At 31.9% G+C, this 22,440-nt stretch overlaps 1 protein-coding gene across 1 annotated transcript in view; it reads right to left on the bottom strand.

The window, feature by feature from the left end:
• LOC123659826 (tRNA dimethylallyltransferase-like) overlaps positions 1-22,440 on the bottom strand; it is a 121,573-nt gene that overhangs the window by 44,719 nt on the left and 54,414 nt on the right. The window contains exon 2 of the mRNA XM_045594996.1: positions 17,652-17,775. Within this exon, the coding sequence (XP_045450952.1) occupies positions 17,652-17,775 (124 nt within the window). The remainder of the gene's footprint in view (positions 1-17,651; positions 17,776-22,440) is intronic.

Here is a 22,440-nt window from a genome sequence, read left to right as displayed (position 1 = left end):
TATAATATTAGTATAAATTATTCACGTGACCTCTGCGTAATTTCAACTAGAACCAGTCCGTATATAATAAATTCATTCAATGAATACGGATGTACAGATACCGTGGATATAATGTCGATATTTATAAATATTTAATATATATGTAAGAACCTATATATAGTTATGACTATATTTGAATTTATGAGTTCTATTTTTTTTTGAAGTAGGGCACAGTAAGATATATCCTGTTGAAAGTCTGGAGCAGCCCGTCTAGGGACAAGATAACAGCAAAATAATACTGTTCTCGAGTAGATTTGTGTTCCTGTGATGAGTAACGTGGACAGAGCTCCTGGGGGAGAAGGGGGTAGGGTCGGCTACGAGCTTATAATGCTTCTGAGTTCTAAGCGGATGGTATTGTTGCAGGCGTATGTAGGCTACGGTAACCGCTAACTATCAGGTGGGCCGTACTTTGCCGATCTAGTTGTATGGAAAAAAAACGAGATAATACTGCTGTGTTTAGATAAAAGACAATAAAGTATAAATATACCTATATCCGAGAAATTGACTTCAAAGTTTTAAATAAGTTTTAACTAAATAAATGGTTTTATAAAATTAAGTAAACGAAATGGTGTTAAAATTGTACAAAAGCAGGATAACGGTTACTACCTTGTACCTATTTAGCTACTAAAGAGGCAGAATATGTATTTTGTATAATAACAATACAATACAATACAAATATTTATTGTACAACCAGAAACAATACACATAATAACTTATACATATAACTCAGTTAAGAAAAAATCTAAAGTAATATACGTATTTATAATACCAACCAACGATTTCGTCAAAACTGCGAACTATATTGCGCGGGATAATGTTTTCACCTAAAAATAGAGATAAAACTAAATTTTCCACTTATGAGATATAATTAGATCGACTTTTCTTTATATTGCTAATTTCAACTGAAATCCTCAGAATCGTTTCCGAGAGCGCGATTATTTAAATATACATATATACAAATTTACAGTGATCGTTTAAAAGTAAGGAATAAAGAATTGATAAAAATAGTTTTAATTTTTAAACGAGTACAAATTATTACAACGAAATAAAATTTACAAAAAAAGTATTATTATTTCATTAGTCTGTATTTTTTATTTATTTATAGTCATATTTTAATTCTTAATTTGTAACCATAAAAAATACAGTGTCTAAACAAATTATTCTATTATTAAAACGCAATTTAAAAAAAAAACACGTAATAACATTCGAGTTTATATTTTTTGTTACAATTTTTTATATCGTGAAACTATTAAGGACTATCAATGAGCAAGGCTGACTGTTTTGCTTTTTTGTCTGATGAAAAAAAGCATAGACAAGCGACGTCACGAGTTCGCGCCAAAACCCGAGAAGGCGTTGCCACCAACAAAAAAGTTCGTTTACTTCTACTGTAACAAAAAAAAAAAAAAAACATGTGAGAACGACCATTACATATAGTTAGTATCAATTTTTTGAGCATTCATCTAAAACTGTTCGTGGAGATTTCGTATGAAATCAATTATATTTGATGACCGAACTTAAAATAATAAATAGTTTGAAATTCAGTAGTTTTATTCGAGGTCAATGGATCATGAACCCAATTTTTTAGAAGAAAATCGCACAGTCATTGAGAGCTTATTTAGAAATAGAATTTGTTTTTAAGAGAAACTATAATAATAATTAATTACAATATATTTAACAAGTATATTTGCACACACCCTAAGTATATACTTTAAAGTTCTATTGAGCTTGTAATCTCGACCGCACCGTTTAATTTCCTTCATGTCTTCTCAATTCTACGTCACATTGGCAAAAATCAATCGTGCTATTTTGCCTCTATTTTTCATTAATCCAAATGAATTGATAAATATTTTTATTAAATATTATAAATATTTTTATTAAATATTATTTATATTATTTATTATATATTATTATTAAAAATTAATTCATTCAATTTTAAATCGTAAATAAAATAAAAACCAACTTATTCAAGTAGGTTTAAAACGGACTTTGACAAACTAATTTTTTATATTTTACTAGCTGTCCCAGCAAACTTTGCACTGCCCTATATTTTCCTGAACATAATATAGATTTTGTTTTAATTCATACTTACCTTATCCTTACAATAACGAACACAAACAAAATCCGTACAATCGTTCGGAAATTACGCGGGTACATACATTTCGGAGATTCATCTTAATTTATTTAAATAGATTTTGGAATTGTCTCAACATAAATTTAAAGTTTTTCTTAAAAAATAATTAATAGATAAAGCTTATTATTCGGTGCAGGATTACATAGTTGATAAAGATGTTGTGGACTTAGTGACGCTGTATTTTATGCAACATGTTACTAATTTTGTACTAAAACACAGTTTATAAATTATTTTTCAAAAGAGTAACTGCGGAGTTTTTTGCCGATTCTGCTCTGCAGAATCTACATTCCGAATCAGTGGTAGCTTTAATTTTACAAAAAATATTATTAATTTTTTAAGTTTTAATGTGTAAAAAAATGACGGTCCAAAAGTGCTCTTGGGGCCTATTTGAATAAAGCTGTTTTTGATTTTGACTTTGATTTTGATTTTGATAGATATACAGATAAATAAATATATTTAGGTAGATTCATATTGTGATTAGATTAATAATAAATAAATGCAATGTGTAGTGGGTGCTATTTAGATGTTCAGAACTATCAAACACTTGGCTAATTGCTTCGTGACGTGGACTTGTCGAAATACTACGCTTTTTATTGCAGGGGTCTTCGGACGTGAGGCGGTCTCAGTCCGTGGAAGTACGTATAAATACATCATGTAGGTGCTCGGTTTATGCTCTAATCGACTTACAATTTTCTTTAATTAATTTTAGTATGTTTCTTAAATTGATTTATAACTGTATCCCAGTTCATTGATATAGAACAAAAATTTAAATGGGTGTCGCTAGTACGAATATTAGTTTTTTACTCGTAGAAGTAACTTTTTGAAATTTAAATTGTCGTATTTGACGCCGCGTTGGCGCAACGGTTACAGCCATGGATTGTACCTGTTGCTCTGGCGGTTGCGGGTTCGACCCCCGCACATGACAAGCATTTTTATTGGCCATACAGGTGTTTGCCCTGGTCTGGGTGTTTGTGCAGTCCTTGTGGCTCTCCCCACCGTGCCTCGGAGAGCACGTTAAGCCGTCGGTCCCGGTTGTAATCATGTTCACCAGATAGCGATCGTTACTCATAGTAGGGAATATATCTGCAAACCCGCATTGGAGCTACGTGGTAGATTAAGCTCTGATCCTTCTCCTATATGGGGAAAGGGGCCTGTGTCCAGTAGTGGGATATTACAGGCTGAAGCGATCGTATTTAAATCCACTCGTGCTAATTCTTACAATTCAGTAGGATGAAATTTATACAACCCGAGAATAAATCCTCAGACCTTGATTAACGTTTAACTATACACAACATACAAATAATTATGTGTCATGTGCCGGGATCAAAACTACGAGCATTACCGCAAAAGTCAGTTTCTTCCACTGCGATTGTATTAGCCCATCGTTATTATTCTAGGAAATAATAATTATTATTAATACACTGAAAATATTTGATTGTTGTATTTTATTAACGGGAAAGTCTACATATTGGAAGATTTTTTAACGAAAGAAGGAATTTGTAACATTTAGAAGTAAAGTTCTTAAAGTAATTTTTAATTTATCATGTCGTAATTTTATTCATAGGTTATACAGGGAAGGTATTTCTTTACGTTCTTAGCAACAATGTAAAATACAGTTTTAATAGGTCAGTAAAGTCGGAAAACCGGGATATCTGGGGCGAATTTGGGGAGGCCTAAGTCCAGCAGTGGACTGCAATAGGCTGAACTGAACTGTAAGTAGCTGAACTGAAATTAAAATAAAAGAAAAAAAAAACGTATGCGTAAGAAACCGTTTCGTTATATTCATATTTATATCGAGTATCGATGATTTAGACGTTGACAAGACGTTGACTGGTCTCCCCATCGATAACTGGCCGGCGCGCGCGGCGGCGGTAACGTGATCACGTGCTCACGATACTTTAACGTTCACCATCTCTTGACCTCTCGCTATGATTTTTCAATTCTGTTTTAATTACGATCATGAGACGTACATACGTTATGTAATATCTATTTTATATATTTTTTTGTATACATGAAATATTATAGTCGCATTTTTTCTTACACTTACTAAGTTTTTAAGCTTTCGTGGTGGCTAACAATATAGTTCATATGTGTAAGAGGTTATTTACCATAGAAAATGTTCAATACTAAAATAGTTCTTACTAGCTTAATATTACAGGTAACTTGACTGTCTCATTAATATTACAAATGCGAAAGTTTCTATGGATGTATGTAATAAATTTCTCCAGAATGTCGGAATAAATCTGGATGAATTTCGGCAAAGAGAAAGGACAGGATCTTTTACAGAGAGTGATTATTATCTGATTCTGGTGAAGTCTAATATATTCTTCAAGAAAAGTCTGCTGTTTCTATGGGATAGCATAACTAATACCTTCTATGGTATTAGTTCACATACATAGGCACACAAATTTCCACGCCAACGAAATCGCAGACAGCAGATAGTATGTACACAAATCTCTAACATACATATATATTATTATAGTAAAATTTGTATTAAAAAACAAAACAATGCTTCCCAAATTTTCCGAGTGTTACGAAACCACTTACAAATAGGTATTTAGGTTAAAGAATGTAGGTAAAATGTATTTTTAAACTTTACACGGACGGGTGTGCTGTGACTCAATTTCAAATAACTCACAAACACTTACATATTTCAATTTTACATTGTCAATATTCAACGCTATCTATTTTTACTTGTCTGTTTAATAAGAGTGTAATTTTCTTATGAAACGATGATCTTGATTAGGATACACGTTACACGGATAGATTAATGAGTGGATACGTGTTTGTTACTTTTTCTTGCTAAAACCTCTTGAATCAATTACTATTATACGGTACTTATTATACTAAAATTACAGTTATCATTATATCACAATTGATGCATCGGAAATTACGCGTTAATCTATACAAATAAATAAAATTTGAGTGTCTGTTTGTTATATTGAAATAGCCGCTTTTTACTCAATGCATATGGATGTATACACGGTACATATATCCAAATAACATTTTTTTACAATTTTTGTCTGTCTATCTGTCTGTCTGTCTGTCTTTTTGTTCCGGCTAATCTCTGAAACGGTTGGTCCGATTTTGACAGAACTTTCACTGGCAGAGAGCTGATGTAGTAAGGAGTAACTTAGGCTACTTTTATTTTAGAAATTTATTCATTTTATAGCTCTGAGAACTGAACACTAACTTTTTTGTTAAATTCCACGTAGAAGAAAAGAGATAAAGAAAAATTTGTCGCAAGCAAACTTGACCTATTAAGGAAGGGCTAATTACATAAACAAAAAGAACTGTACTAGAATGTCATATAGGTTACATGTTAAAAACATTAATATTAATATGTCCTGGCCCTCGGTACTAAGGGCTCGGGGTCAATGAAAATAAACAAATACCCTTAATGGTTATGCAAATGAGAGTTTATACAATTCATTTGGTATGAAAAAGCGACGAAGCCACTTGTTCTACGGCTAACCGCTTTGACGTATGGTGGCCTAGGTGACGAGTTTCAGCGTTTGTTTTTTTACTGTCTTTATTGCATTTTATATAATAATAATAATAAACCACTTTATTGCAACTAAAGATAGTATAACATAGCAAACCTTAATTCTAGATACATATAGTGCAATGGGCGATCTTATCACTTAATAGCGATCTCTTCCAGATTACCCAACAGAAAAAAGCTAGCAGTGTAACGGGCTTGCGCAATAGTAATAAAGTTTAATCAAAATACATATATAAATGTCTACAAACATACACACATGCAACTAAAATACAATAATTATATTTTATCTTCGACTAAGTTTCCTCTGAAAAGCATTAATTTATAATTTATTTAAAATGAGTATCTATAAATAATAGCTGCTCTGGTGTAGTGGTGCGAGTAGTCGCCTAAAACACCAACGGTTCGCGGGTTCGATTCCCGATCGGGATGGATATTTTTATTTTTACAAATATTTCGTTCCGTTTTGGATATCTGTCCTTGTGGGTCTCCCCCCCGTGCCTCGGAGAGCATGTTATGCCATCGGTCCCGGTTATACACCTGGTAACGGTCGTTACTCATAGTAGAGAACATATCCACCAATCGACAGAGGAGCAGCTTGGTGGGAGCGCCAATCCTTTTCCTAGACGAAGAAAGAGGCCTATACCCAACAGTGGGATATTATAGGCAGAATACGAGTATCTATAGAATGTTCTACTTTAGATTAGTTAGATTAAGCTTTGTACTCAATTGTATAAAATATGTATTATATTATTTGTTTATAGATGATAGAGATAGAAGTCACAATGTCGTTATTGGTTAAAATTTAAGGAGTAAAAGAAAGATAAGGACAAGAAAATGATAACTACTGGTTCTCGGTAAATATAACTAGTTCGGCAAACATGCGTACGGCGCACCTGATGGTAAGTGATTGCCGTAGCTTAACAAGTGTATCGTGTATCGTGTATTGTGTATCGTGTATCGTGTATGCAACACCAGAAGCATCGCATGCGCGTTGCCGACCCTACTGCCGATTCCCCCCAGGAGCTCTGGCTACCTTTCTCACGACAAGAATACAACACTGCTTGAAAACAATATTATTTAGCTGTGATCTTCTGTAAGGCCGAGGTTCTATCGCAGTCGGGCTGCTTTCATATTTTGGTCAGGATATTTCCTTCTTTGCTACCTCAGTTAATATCATACGAAATACAATAAAATATATATTAGGTATTCCGCGCTCTTTTTTGTTGGTTATACCCAGTATAAGCACACATGAGACAGTCGTATTATTAGTAGCAGTAACTAATGGCCAACAGCAACGCTTTATTAAGTCGTTTGAATGGCTAAGCGGTTTTATAATTTTTTAACATTCATATTTAAGTTAAAAAACTTAAATCAGTTAAGAAAAATATTAAATAATTTCGATAAAAAGGAAGAAAATATATTAAACGACGCGTTGGCGCAGTAGTGATAGCAATGGGTTGATGGGGTCGCGGATTCGATACCTGCACAAGATAAACGTTTTTATAGGCCTTAGTTTGTGGTTCAAATTTTAAATTATAATTTTTTATTAGTGATTAAGCAATCACATTGATAAACTTACTTATTAATATTAAAAAGCTTTGTGTTACTTGACGTGATAATGCATGTTGTGATAACCTGTAATTAAAAGACATTGACATCCTATTATATCCTATCGTATCTTTTGTTGGTTATCCTTTAATAAATAAATAAATTCCGACACAGGATTCACATTTGATTGGAGTCCGCTGAGCGTGAAGAGTTTATTAAATTTATTTAATGGCAAATAAAAACTCCAAATCTTGTGACTTGGAACATGGGTTTATTGACCTGCACTAGATGATACACATAAAGATGATGTATAGGGAGGGTTCTTTAGCGTTGTAACACGCATCATTTGATTGGCTTTTTTTTTCAACGTCAGAATGTAATTTTTTTAATTTACTACACCTTTATGCGGTTTCACTCGCGTCATTTTTAGACGCTCTAGCAGGAGTGGTTTATGGTTGCTGCTAGAGTCGTAGTTGTGTATCTTAGACTTTCTCGAAATTTGTTCATTAATCAGTAGAGCCGGAAAGTTAGTAGATAAAATAAGTCGATATAGAGGTACCGACATTTAATTTTAGATAACTTTTGCTTAAATATTTATCTCGTATTATTGTATAGAGTAAAACAACAAGATTAAATCTACAGGCTCTGGAAGAAAATTACACACATACAAAATATACAATGCTGAGTGGCAGATATTTGACCACTCTATTGTAGAATCATTTTTGATTGCTGATCAAACAATCTTACTTTAACACTCCTAAAAATGACAATAGCCTTAACATAGCAATGAGGCATATAACAGCCTATATGTACAGCAAGTAACATAAAAGGTAATTGAAGTAATGATTTATGATGATTAATACAACCGTCGCGAATAATTTATAGCTTGTATGTTAACGATCTCGAGTGAAAACTAGAGAGTGTCCGTTATACGTGACCGTAGGTGTCCGAATCAATCGATGTAAGATAAAATATGTGTTATTGTCCATTGTTTGAACGTTTACTAGTTAGTTAGTTAGTGTTGGTGTCAGAGAGCTTTGTATTTATAGCAGTGGGTAATTTTTTATACTTCAAAGGTGGCAAACTAATGTACGGTTTCGCCTGATGGTATGAGGGTACCGTAGCTTATAGATGCCTGCAATACATAGAGGCACAACAGAGAGCAAGCAGAGGCCAACTCAATTTCCGATCCTCCTCAAGAGCTACGGCTTCCTCATTCAACACAGGAACGCAACACAACTTGTAAGTGTATTCTTTAGCTGTGATCTTCTGTTAGGTCGAAGTACTTCCCGAGTGGTGCTGCTCCACATTTTGATTAACATATTTCCTACTCTGCCTTATCTTGAAATTTTCAAAAATGGTCTCCTTAAACCCACGAGACACGAGTAAATGTTACCTACTTACATTTGTTCTAAATCCGAGTGATGTCGTTTAACTAGTAGGTAGACCCGGCGAGCTACTTACCACTTTTTTTTTAATTATTATTAATGAATTACAGAATATTTTATATATATAAATTTACAGGAAACACGCAGTTATATAAATAAATGTATGTTACAACCAGAATCGACACTGGAATCTGATCAAAATACCTGAAGACAAAAGCAGGTTAATTGCCTAAAGCCCCTACAGAACAGTCAAATTATATTATAATTTATATTTTCAAACCTAATTATCAAATCGTATAAATTCTCATACGAAAATATAATGAAATTTAAAGTACACGATAATTCGATGCTTATTAAATTTTTTCTATAATCTAAAACGAAAAAAAAAAAGATATAAAAATGTTTTTTATTTAAATTGCTCTTTAGTAAAAACATTTAAGCAGTGTTACGTTACAATGAGATCATATAAATTAAAGTAATTTTTGTTCGCGTGAACTATGAATATGGATTATTATATTTTATGTAATTATATTCTTTTTGTAATGTCACTGAACTTCTAAACGGTTAGGTAGATTCTGATAATTTTTCGTGTTTGTATGGTCTTTTTTAGATTCGCAATTTGCCCTGGAATATGGCGCGGCTTGGGGGAGGTAATTTGTAAGGTTGGAGGATGACTGCCCGGATAAGCATACATTATATAAATTTTGATTGATTGTTAGACTGCTCTTTCGCCACATAGGAGAGGCATACACAAATACAATATAACAATATGTAATACCCATGTATTATATATGAAATCTATATTTCATTTATTTTTTATTTTTCCCACAAATAATATACATTAACAAAAAACAAACATTACTCCTTATAATAGAAACAAAAAACAACTAAGGTTTAAATATGTTCTATATAGCCTCTAAATATATAAATATGAGGTTCTGGTTATATTTTAGTCTGGCACAGCCTTTTTAATTAAATGTAACAAATAATAAACGTATTAAGAGTAAATGTTTAATACATAGAAACACCTCTACTTTGAAATCGGTTAAAAAACAGTAAATTGAGAGCATAATTTATTACCATAATAAACTTAATTAAAACCTTCTTTTTCACACGAAGTGTGCACAGACAAATTAATTTATGGAAAACTTAACGTCAGTTACGAACAAAAAAAAAAAAACAACGAATCTATTACATTTTAAAAAAACTGCACAAAAAGTTACTAATGTAATCTTTTTAAGATTTTTCCTTCATTATTAGATACCATCTCGCTTGAAAAATAAAACTTGTGATCTATTAAGGAAAAACAGGTCAATGAACTCATATTAGTCATATAGCTTATTATCTACTTGTGTTACGTCATCTCGCTTAATGTTCAATTATTTATATTTGTATGTAAAAAAACTAATGCACGTTATCAATTTATTCGAAAAAATATTTATTAAAATCGGCTCACGATTGTCGAAGATATTGTATCAAATACAATACAGACATTAAGTCGACCACGTATAAGATGAACTCTTACACACAATGTTTATGGATCTTTCTACTCATGTACATAGCTTTTTTTATTATGAATTTCATTATTGACTCGTATATTTTAATACTAATACATCCATATTCCAGTATATAGTAAAAAAAATATTATAGATAGACAAAAGAAGTTTTGCAACATAGGTGTGATTTGTACGGTATGATAAGTAGAAAAAAATAAAATAAAGCTTAGGTTGATTAAGACTTGCAAGACTTTCCAAAAAAGGCAGTTTTTTATATATTGCCTTTTGAAGACAAATACATACTTAAAGAGCTTAAAAACGCCATAAAACGATTTACAAACCCACTATGACAACGACCTTTCTTTTCAACATTATTTTATTTTAATGTATCATTTGTGTTAAAGTATCAAAATAAATCATTAATGTATCAAATGTATCAATTTCCTCACAATCACACAGTTTGTCTTTTATTCAACCCCTCAAAGGAACTTTTATGAATTTCTGGGTAAAAAGTATTTATGGGTTGGCTTACAGACGTATTTACTTTGAGTAAAACCACGGGGAAATCTATATATAAAATATACATAATTACTTTTCAGCAAATTAGTTTTACATTTTTGTCACATTTAATATAAAGCAATTTCCTTGCTTGACATGCCAAGAACAGGCAAATGTTAGAAAGTCATATGACTTCAAACACAAATTACGAGTATTATTATTATTTACTGTAAATATAATGTGTATTAAAAAAAATATATATAAAACATTATTACCTATATAAAAATACTACCCGAACACGTGCCGTGGCTTCTTTCTCATATTCACATTTAAATTTTCATATTCGGACCAACGCAACAGTCAGACTTGACTTAAATATTAAATAGTTATAATAATATACCAACAAAGCGTGAAATAATCAGCGCATCGTATTAAAAAAGTCTTCAAGCAGAAACAGAAATTACTACGAACAAAAATATAGTTTCATAATCTTTTACTACAACTTCGCATTCCACGGAACTATACACTGTTGACAGAAAACCGTCGACTGTGGCCGTTGTATATGAAAAAAAAAAAATTGAAAAAAAAAACATAAGTATGACCTACCGTAATGCAATTCGAGTTATTAAAGTTGCCATGTTCGTTTAAACGCGGGGAAAATAAGAAAAAAGCAGACGACAGGTGCGCATCTGCGTACACAGGGCGTTCGTAGGTATGGTCAGCGCAATTATTGTTTAATTGGTGTAATAAATCGAGTACAGCGAGCGACACGGTCTCACATTATAATGATATTGTGGGGGATTAATAAAATTTAGTTACTTGTTGCGTTGGATATTTTTTGTACTTATGCACATTTTTCTTACTACTTATAAAAAGGTAATTAAACAGCACAATTATGTATATACTTGTTTACGTATATATGCATGTGGTAGATATCCATAAAATTAAGTTTTTTAATATGCATAGTTTGTTTATATATAAAAATATTCAGTTTTATAAGGGCTTATCGATGGCAACAGTATCGATACTGGGTACGATATATTTACTTTGAACTAAAATCGATTTGCTAAATATCGATTTCAGAGTATTCCAGTAAAGCCAATTTGAATTATAGACTAACAAACTATCCTATAAATTCATAAACGCTAAAGTTTATAAGTTAGAAAAAGAAAATGGATGTAAGAATAAATGTTTATCTTTCTATATTCAAAAATACTGAACTGATTCCGACAGAACTTATAATAGAGAATAACAATAAATGTGACTTTTTACAAAACCATTTACACTACATCTTGGCTAAAACCATGAGTTGTAGCTAGTAAAATAATCCTGAGGTTGAATTTTTAAGTGTCTTTTCTACCAAAAGTACTGCTATTTAAAAGGAATAAAAAAAATGAAAAAACTTTATTAAAATAGGCTTCCAAGTAAAAATAAGTAAGTTGATTCAAAAAAAAAAAAATAAAAAAAAATTAAAAATGCATTGATTTTTAAGTTTAAGATTGTAAGTTTAGTTAAGTTTTGTTTTGAAAAAATGTTTAATTATGTTGAAGATGTTAGGTTAATAGATACAGATTATTTAATGATAAATCTATAGTGAAAAAGAAATTAAATATTGTATAATAATTATATGTTGACAAGCATTAATTCTGCCGATAAACTGTCACGCAGTTAGGCGGATTATAAAATTGTACAGTATTTGGACAAATAAAGAATTTATTATTTATTTTAAGTACCTTCGAATCATTATTCTATAAATTAAGTTTTTAATTATGGCTAAAAGTGAAGCTACAACAGATTCGGAATGTAGATTCTGCAGAGAAGAAACTTCTCAAGAAACTCCGCAGATACCTACTCTTTATCAGACTGTAGACTATGTATATATACCATGATTAATATTAGCTGCTGATTGCAAGGGTTAATTTCCGGTGCCATCAAATATTTATATAGGACTTATGGGTGTTTGGAAGTGTTATTATGTTAGAATGAGATTCTATGAGTGATTCTTTAATCAACACAATTCTTAACAGATCTTCACGTATTGGTATGGAACGTCTACCTAGCTTCAATATTAATTTCTACATTCTAATTTGATTTATTTGGAAGAAATATTTATGTATGTAAATTTATTTTGTAAAAACAACAGTTTATTTACCAAAAGTCACCCCCTCTCAATCATTTATACATAATATATAGTATAATAAAATGTATAATAAAATATTAAGAAAAAAACTATACTTAATAATCTGTGGCTATTCTTTTTTCGTACTAATATTTATAATAATCTACAGAAAAAAAAATAGCCCAAAAGAAAGTCATGACTCGATCAACCTGTATACGAAGCAACAGGTGTCCGCTCGCGTGCCCAACAAAGGATCAGTCGATATCCTAAATTGCCTTAATCACCTCCTCGAGTTTTATGTACACCAGCTGCACTACCAATTGATATTAAGTTGTGTTTAAAACTATTTTTGATCGGAATTGTGATGTGTTAAAAAAATTCTTTGCGGTAAAATTTTAAAGTTATGCGTCGTAAGAGGTCGTTAGTTTATTTATAATATTTATAGAGTCAATAACCTTAGAAAGATTTTTTTATTTGTAAACAAATAGTAATACAAACAGTTTATTTGTAAAATGCATTTTAATAATTATGTATGAGCTATCAAAATTACAAACAAATTGTATTTAATTGACTGAAATAGTAGAAAAAATGTATCATCCATTTGACTTAATGTGTCTTCAATAGTGCCAAAATAGCAAAGATGATGTCGTTAACATCACGTCAAATAGGCAAGAGACAAAAAAAGATTAATGGATGCGGTCGAGATTACAACTTAAATGAAACCTTAAAGCTCATGGAAATAATATGTAGTTATAAACTTATACAACTCAAACATTTCACATACGATATACGTATTGTAACATTGTTAGTAATATATGTATTACAATTAAAATTTAACACAATATATTACATATTCAATATAAATATAAGATACACACACGGTCGTCTGTTCTTATGGAAAGCATCTTAATGCTCGTGTTATAGGTAACAGCCGACTGTTATAGCAGAATTTTCTTTTATATATAAACATAGAAATAATAGATATATAAATATGTAAATACAAATATTGCACCCAGATTCAGGCGGGAATCAAAACCACAACCCGCGGAGCAGACAGAAGGGCAGTACAAACTGCGCCGACGGTCTAGTCTATATATTAGGTAACTAGTATTATTAGAAAAATATGTCACAAACAGGTGAATAGACAGCTTTATATCCGTTTATTAACAAACAAAAAAAAATACTGGTAGCTAATAAAAACACCAAAAAAAAAGACAGTAACACATTTCCCACTAACGTGACAATTTAAATACTTTTGTCTATATTTATAACACGTTCAGTAACCGTTTAATATAAACAATACTGGCCGAAGACTGGCCGATAACCTTACAATTATAGTAATTCCTAATAATTCCTTTGACTTATTGCTGCGATGCGTTCACCTGACTACCCCACCTGCTCGGGGATGGGGAATGTTAACAAAAACCCAAGTCGAAGAAAGTTTTTTTTACTATTAACATTCTTAACTAAGGTGTTACTGGCATTGTATTCTTAATTAGATGATTTTACACAGAATTTGTTTTGGCAGATGTTGGCTTAATTATGTCGAATGTATTTTTGATGAAGAAAAAGATTTTCGATTTTTTTTTCATTATTACATGAAAAAGGTATAGTTATATGTCTTCTTCATAAATCATTAAATTGTCTTTGACGATTTCATATATATCTTGTACAATTAGATGACATTTTTAAAAACAAATAAATGGCGAGCTTTAGAATCTAGTTATATCATTTTGTTTCACTCTACAATTATACACAGGTGTAAATACAACTTAGTAATATATTCAAATTAGAAATAATTCAGCCCCATAATGTTGTTCATTATCACCCGCCCTTGTACCTTGGATAGACACAGTGTTATTGAACAGAAAAGACGTTGTCACTGCTTTACAGTTGCGGTGTGGACATATTCCATTCAATAAATTTGGCCATTTGATGGGTATAACTCCACACCCTAATTGTTCAGTTTGTGGAGTAGTAGAGGATGCCTATCATATATTAATGGAAGGAGTTAAGAACGAAACCAGAAGACGCCAATTTTTTCCTAATAAACTATTTTATACGAATTTTGGAGAATGTAATAGTATTTTGACAAAACCAGAATCTATTTCGGCAAAGAAATTGTATTAATTGTCGATGAAGTTCAATCAATCATGTAATTGTATTAACATAAATGTATAATAACAGAGCGACATAGTCGCAGCAGCGGCAAAGCTCATTAATAAAGAAAAAAAAAGTTGTTAATTGCAGTAAATATACCTAGCACACGACATTTGACAAACGGAACCAATTACTTTACCGATATGCTACAAAAATGACGAATTTCTAGCAGTTTTTATGACTTAGGAAAACGTAAGTATATTTTACTAAACACATAAGCTAGAAATTATTTTTTTAAATTAACAAATAAATTAACGCAACCTGCAACGGTCTTTGGTTTTTATTTATTGTAAAAACAGAGATGTACAATATATTTTGTTTTAGTGGATTAATGTTAACTGGTCATAATGTTATAATTATATAATTGTAACCAAACAGACGGCATCAGCTACAACGTAGATAGGTATACTCCAATTCTAGAAGGATTTCTTAACGTTAACTTTTTAATCAAGTCAGAATTATTTTTAAAAAATCGGTTCGGTGGTCACTTTTTTTTAAATATAACTAGATCGGCAAACCAGCGTACGGTACACCTGATGGTAAGCTACAGACGCCTGCAACACCAGAAGTATCACTTGCAAACAAAAAATAATCTCAAAGTTCATCAAGTATGAGTACGAGCAATGGACAAACAGTTACATTATCTACATGCAAAAATCAGTCATAATACGAGTACTGAGTACTTTTTTGGCTTCAAATTAGAACATAAGTCTTGCAACTTTACGAAAAGAGTAGCAATAGAATGACGTGGTGCTTGTATACTCCGTAGTTACAAGTTTTTACTACCTCAAGAATGTACAATACAAAGTATCGAAGAAAATAAGAATAGTTAAATATCTGTACACTAATTGCACACCTGTAAGTATATAAATGTATAAAATTACACAAGAGTACAAGTAATAATCTCTTTACACGGCGCTTATATTATAGAACAGCATGTAAGAACAAAAACAACATGGTATTATCATTATATGAGTTCGTTACATCGCTTATGGACTTAGTTAATGCAGATACATAAGAAAAATATATAACTTTGTAAATTAATTTACGAGAGTTACCGCTGTTAATAATGGTTACTTTTTAAATTTCGACTATAGTTTTCTTTATTTACAGATAAATAGGGTATAATGTATCTAATATAACCTTATTACATAAATAAATAACTAATTAAAATTTTCTCTGTCATTTCCTGTGCCAATAAAAGAATGTAAATATACCCAACGCGTATTTTGCAAAATGTTGACATTTAAGTAATCGGTTAATACAACTATTTTGCGGTGGTCTGGTCTATTCCGGAGACATTAACAATAAACTCTAGCATATGTACGCTTGAAAAAGTTCACCCTTTGAAGACCTTTGGGTATGTTTATTTTAAACCATATATTAAGGTGGTAAGGTGCAATTTAAATCTCGTTAGAGTGCAGATGTGCGAGCGCCGCACCTGCCAATCTCTGCGTGCGCAGGTGACTGCGTTGTTTATGTTTTTTTCACCTCTAGATGCAAGATGGCGGCAGTTCGTTGTTTGAACGCTAATGAACTGGGTCGGTGGTAGTATTTTAATGCGGCTTTAACCTTAATAGCATATTTAATCGTGTTCCTATCAAAATATATATATATTGTATTAAATACAGAAAATTAGAATATACTGAGTAAAGATGCAGTTAACCACGGCTGGAGTTGCAGTAGAAGTTACGATCACTGGTTCATATTGTGCAGCCACTGAAGATGTCATTAAACTATTATCATTATACAGCATTTAAAACAAGAAATGTATGTGCTCTAAAATTTAGACGTTGACAAACAAGCGTACGGCCCTTCCTGGTGGTAAGCGGTTACCGTATCTTATAGAGGACTGTAATACCAGAAGCATCGCAAACATGCTGCTACCCTATTTCTGACCCTTCACAAACCTCTGGCTACCTCTATCATCACAGGAACACAACACTGCTTGAGAGCAGTGTTATTTAGCTGTGATCTTCTGTAAGGTTGAGGTACTCAACGAGCTGCTCCAGATTTTGAGTATAATATATACTGCTATGGCCTACCTCAATAAAAACATGTATAAGACCACCAACATTGTATATTATATATTACTAGCTGACCCCGCAAAAGTTTTTTTTTGCCATATTTATTAACCCCTTAATCCCCTCCTTTATAACTTTGGGGTATGAAAAATAGATGTTGGCCGATTCTCAGACCTACTCGATATGCATACAAAATTTCATAAAAATCGGTCCAGTCGTTTCGGAGGAGTATGTTAGCTAACATTGTGACACGAGAATTTTTTATACAAGATTAGCTAACTTAACACACGCTCTCCTTAAAGTATATATATTTCTTGCTAACTGTTTTCTTTGTATTTTAATTTCGTAAGAAAATTCTACAAAGTAGTACTATACTCTGAAATAAAAAAAGTCCAGCTGCTCTAAAGTTTTGCGCTTAGTAATATAATATGTATATTAACCTTTTTATTTTTAACTACACACAAGGTTTACAGAACTGAGGTAGGGCACAGCAGAGCAGCACGACTGGGGTAGTACCTCGACCTCACAAAAAATCACGGCTAAATAATAGTGTTTTCAAGCAGTGTTGTGTTCCTGTTGGTGAGTCAGGTGATCAGAGCTCCTGGGGAGAAATGGGGGTAGGGTCGGCAACACGTTTGCAATGCTTCTGGTGTTTCAGGCGTATATAAGCTACGGTAATCGTTTACCATCAAGTGAGAAGTACGCTTGTTTGCCGACATAGTTATATAAAAAAAAAGGTTTACCTGTTCACACGTCAGCCATAGTATGACGGTAGATCCAGGACGTCTCAGTTGTCCCTCGCTCAGCTTCTGCTCGTCTAGAACATCGCTGTGGCGGCGCCCCGTCTTCAGCCACACTTCGATTGCCCTGAAACAATAATTTTATCTTTGTTATTCTACCAATCTGTACCGATTACTTTGTACAGAAAGGGACAAGATTAATTATTGTAAACTAAATATAATTACATAATATGTATATCCTTTATTGCAGGTTACTAGAAACGATATAAGGCGAATAATTGTAATACAATAAAAAAACGTATAACGTGATCTATAGTATCAAGTCTGAATATTTTTGTTTTATAACTATTATTTAATTTAGTTTTTTTTTTATATTTTATTTTATGCCAGTCACACATCTCGAAGTTTTTGTGCAAGCTGTATGAAGTAGCTCTCTAAAAGTCGTAAAACAGCGCTTTTAGTGCACGAGTGCCAGCAATACGAGATACCCTTTAATGCTGGCGGCCGCTCTTTCAAACAGACACTAAAACATATTTTACTACGCACACATAAACCATGTTATTCTATGCTCTTATTACGAAACATAAGTATCCTTAGTAAATGTATTTACATATGTATTTTAAGCGCCCAAAGTATTTATCTAGTCTTGGTGCCTGTAGTTTTTATTTTAGCATTAGATGATCCGGCGAATTTAGTATCTCTATTTTTTGTAAAAAAAATTCTCTGGTCCTTACTTAAACTTACAACAAACGCAGCTGAAAAGAATTATCAGGCTCGGTGCAGTCGCTTAGAAGTTATGGTGCGCATAAAAGTTTTGCGATCCACTTTTATTTACAACTATCTAACCGGACAGACTTTGTTCTGTCTTAAGTTAATAGTATTAAAACCTATCGTGGGCCTTACGGAACAAACAAAAAAAAAAGTCGAATCGGTCAAGACATTCTCGAGTTATGCGCTTAGCAACATGCATTTTTATTTATATAGAAGAAGAAGAAGATGGTATTAGAAGTCACCTGAAACAGTTACTGATAGTTCGGTTAATAGTAATAGTTATAAATATTGATTTTTAAAACATACAACAATAAAAATAAAAAAATTCAGTAATACTCGATATGTTAAGGTGTATTTAGTTCAATTTCGATACTGGATTCCTATACTCTCAAAAAAGCGGAAAAGTTTAGAAAATCTTTTAATTAAAGGAGATTATATTATAAACGCTTCAGCCTGTAATATCCCACTACTGGGCATAGGTCTCTTTCATTTTAACAAAGTGTTGTTAAGAGGAATACGACGATGTTAGAGCTGATGATAAATCAATATGAAAGTAACTAAGGAGGTCGCAAAAACTGAACTGAACACGAATGTCCATTGCTCTGGACTTAAAAAAAAACTAAGCAGCTGGACGATGACCCCGCTTACATCACGCGGGAAAAAAATATGTATTAGTGTGAGGTTAAGATTCGTTCGGATTTCCATTTCGATATTCTATTTACTTATTTAAAATATACTGTATTTTAATTTTGACGATACGTTGGCGCAATGGTCATAGCACTGGTTTGTGGCTGTTGCGCTGGCGGTTGCGATTTCGACTTCTCTTTCAAGCAAAAACTAATTCACTGTTTGCAATAAAATTCAGTATGTAGACAACATGATATCCAGAATAATATATATATATATATATATATATATATATATATATATATAATACCTACATTTTTTATGTGGATATACATACGCGATCACAATTTATTAATATTTTTATGTTTTGAAAACTTTCCAATAATATTCATATTTTTTTTTTAATTTCAAATAAAATTAATACACATTAAGAAAAATAAAATAATGTCATTCAATACATAAGTCCGTTTAAATTCTAAATTATCTTCGCGTGAATATAAACGCAAAGTTCTCACAGAACTTTCGTTACATAAAATCTCAGCCCAATTTGGCAGTTGCCAATAAAACCATTCATTCATTCGCGCTATTGTTCCTTAATTTAGTTCATTCATCGTTTGAAAGGCGGATAGGAAATTAAAACAATTTTTGACGTTGTTCCCAGAGTTTTGACTAAATGGTTTCATTTAGTATAATTTTTGATCATATTAAATGATATAGGCATCTTTACTACCGAAATATCACTGCAAAGCGCTAAAAATTATTATAGATTCTTGAAATCTATTAAAATATACACTATACAGGTTTTTTAAGAAGTATAAAGCAAGAAAAAATCTCCTTTTTGGGTTATGGTGTTCGCATGCATAATAAAATCTCACAAACGGTATTAAATTGTCTGAGAATAAATTTCAAGTTTGTATAAAAAAAAGAATAGCTGAAGCTTATTGTTCGTTGCAGAATAACATAAATAATAAAGATGTACGGACTTAGTGAAGCTGCGTTTCATGCAAGATGTTAACCAAATTTTGTATGAAAAAAAAAAACAGTTTATATATTTTTTAAAGAGTTATTTGCGCAGTGTCTTGCCGGTTCTTCTAACCTACATTCCAAACCTAGTGGTAGCTTCACTTTTAAAAAATAATTAAAAGTTTTACTTGTAAAGTTACGATTCGAAGGTGCTTTTAAGGCCTATTAGGATAAGGCTATATTTGATTTTGATTTTGCATTGAAATATCTTGCAGAAAATCAAGAGCAATGCGACTACTTCGACTTAACGTAAAGCCGCAGTCAAATAAAACTTCCCGTTAAACAGTGCTGTGTTCCTGTGGTGAGGTAACCAGAGCTCCTGGGGATGTGATGTTGAAGCCGGAGTAAGGTAAGGTAAGCCGGACTTTTACGATCAGACATAATGTAAGCTTGTTAGCAACCCCAAAAACTGTACAATTTTAATTATTAGATACAAGTTTCAATCACACAGAAAATAACTATTTTAATAAATTACCCAATAAAAATAAATATCCATAATCTCAAGTCCAACACATTTAATTATTTGATCAAATAAAACATGAGCCAAAGATTAACGAGCACTGTATGAACTTATTCTCGATAACACTAACTCTACAAAAAAAAGTTGAACTTAAAACCAAAATTTTTGTGTAAAAAATTATTGTTTAATACAATTAGTAATCCAATAATAGTAAATCAAACCAACGTCCACCACAATCAAACATTTGGTCAAATGAAACATGAATCAAAAGTTTGCTAGCGCTGTATTAAGTCATGAAGACATTGGCCTGCTAATGAAGCGCTTCCTGTCTTAATCAACGAACGAGACATGTGCTCGCATCTCAGGAACTCGAGAAGGGTGACTAATTGCGAATTGTATATTATTTATTACTAATATCTGCTGTTTCACAATGGTTTGGTTCAGTGGTCATGGTAACTGGTTGTTGAGTTAGAAGTCGCTGATTCGATTTTTGCTGATGAAAAATGTTTATACAGCCTACTTGATTATTGAGGTCTGGGCGTTTGTGTTTATGCTTTGTTTTCAACACCAGCACAGTTATCAGAAACATCAGAACCCTTGAATGTTTTTTCAATCCCCGCTTATTACAATTATTTGCATAAGCCATGTTGGTTGGTTTCTAAATCGCAGACACAGATTTCTTATTAAGTCTGTTGTGTCAGGTGTTTATTTAACCTATAACGAATTGCATTTTTTTTAACATTTTTTTCTTTTATTTTATAACACACACACACACACACACACACACACACACACACACACATACGCGGTCTTCTTTTCGTATGGTAAGCGACTTAATGCTTGTGTTACAGCCGACTGTTAGAATCATATTTTTGTTTTGATAAACATACATAGAAAAAATACATATATATAGCATGGTAGCTTGTAAGTGATATTTTCGATTAAGATATCAAATCATTATAAAAATTATGGCAGTGAAATAGGAATAGCGTTTTTTACGAGTAATGAATGCTGGAAGCTAAAAAGATCCTCTCTTTCTTTTTACCCTTATACTTCTTCTGCCTTTGTCTTTTTTTCTTTAAACCAGCAACGTATTTGTGGCTCTTATGATTATTATGTTTCGACGATTTAAGCGCTTATAAAAATCCATTGCAGTCTTCGTATTATTACAAATGCAAGAGTTCGGATTGACTTTTGGTAATCTTTCACTCAAAAACTATTGATACAATTATAATGAAACTCAGTAGTTGGTACGTCCATCCCTCTAGATTTAAAAAAACAGTAAGTATACGCATTTAGCTTGTAACATCCCAATGCTGGTTATAGGCCTCTTTCTTCATGTAGGAGAAGGATTTGAGCACGGTAAATATAATTGGATTTTATTTTTTCAATTATAACCTTCTTTTTATGCATGACAGTGCTTTATATACTCCCTTTTACTCTTTTTCAACGTTGTTCCTTTCAAAAAGGTTGTTTGTAGGAGATCACACCTGTAGAGATGAGACCGTCTTTGCAAATCTTTCTTTGTTTGTTACAATTATTGTTCCTTTCGTATTGTATTGTATTTATGCTTTTAAATATTGAATATTCAATGTTGAGTTAAGCCTTTTTGGAATTGGGATTACTTCATTGAGGATATGTTTACGTTTAATCGTCCGTGAGTTTAATGGAATTGATTATTTATGTAAAAAGCTCGGCGCAGTTGATTTCCTATTTCAAGGTAAATTAATTTTAAGTAAATAGTATAAAGGGCATACAGGTCTTTTACGCTTTGGTATGCACCATAACACGCGGATTCAATTTTCAGTCTTACCACAAAAGGATAAGGTGTAATATTGAGTTTTTTCATATTTTTTGTCGAGTCCGCTCGCTACGCTGATGATCTACCTGCTTTCATTCTACGATCGTTTC

The sequence above is a fragment of the Melitaea cinxia genome, chromosome 14 (assembly GCF_905220565.1).
Source record: "Melitaea cinxia chromosome 14, ilMelCinx1.1, whole genome shotgun sequence".
In the NCBI taxonomy this organism is placed as follows: Eukaryota; Metazoa; Arthropoda; class Insecta; order Lepidoptera; family Nymphalidae; genus Melitaea; species Melitaea cinxia.
The sequence above is the reverse complement of the archived record's forward strand: the minus strand, read 5'-3'. Positions and strand labels throughout refer to the sequence as shown.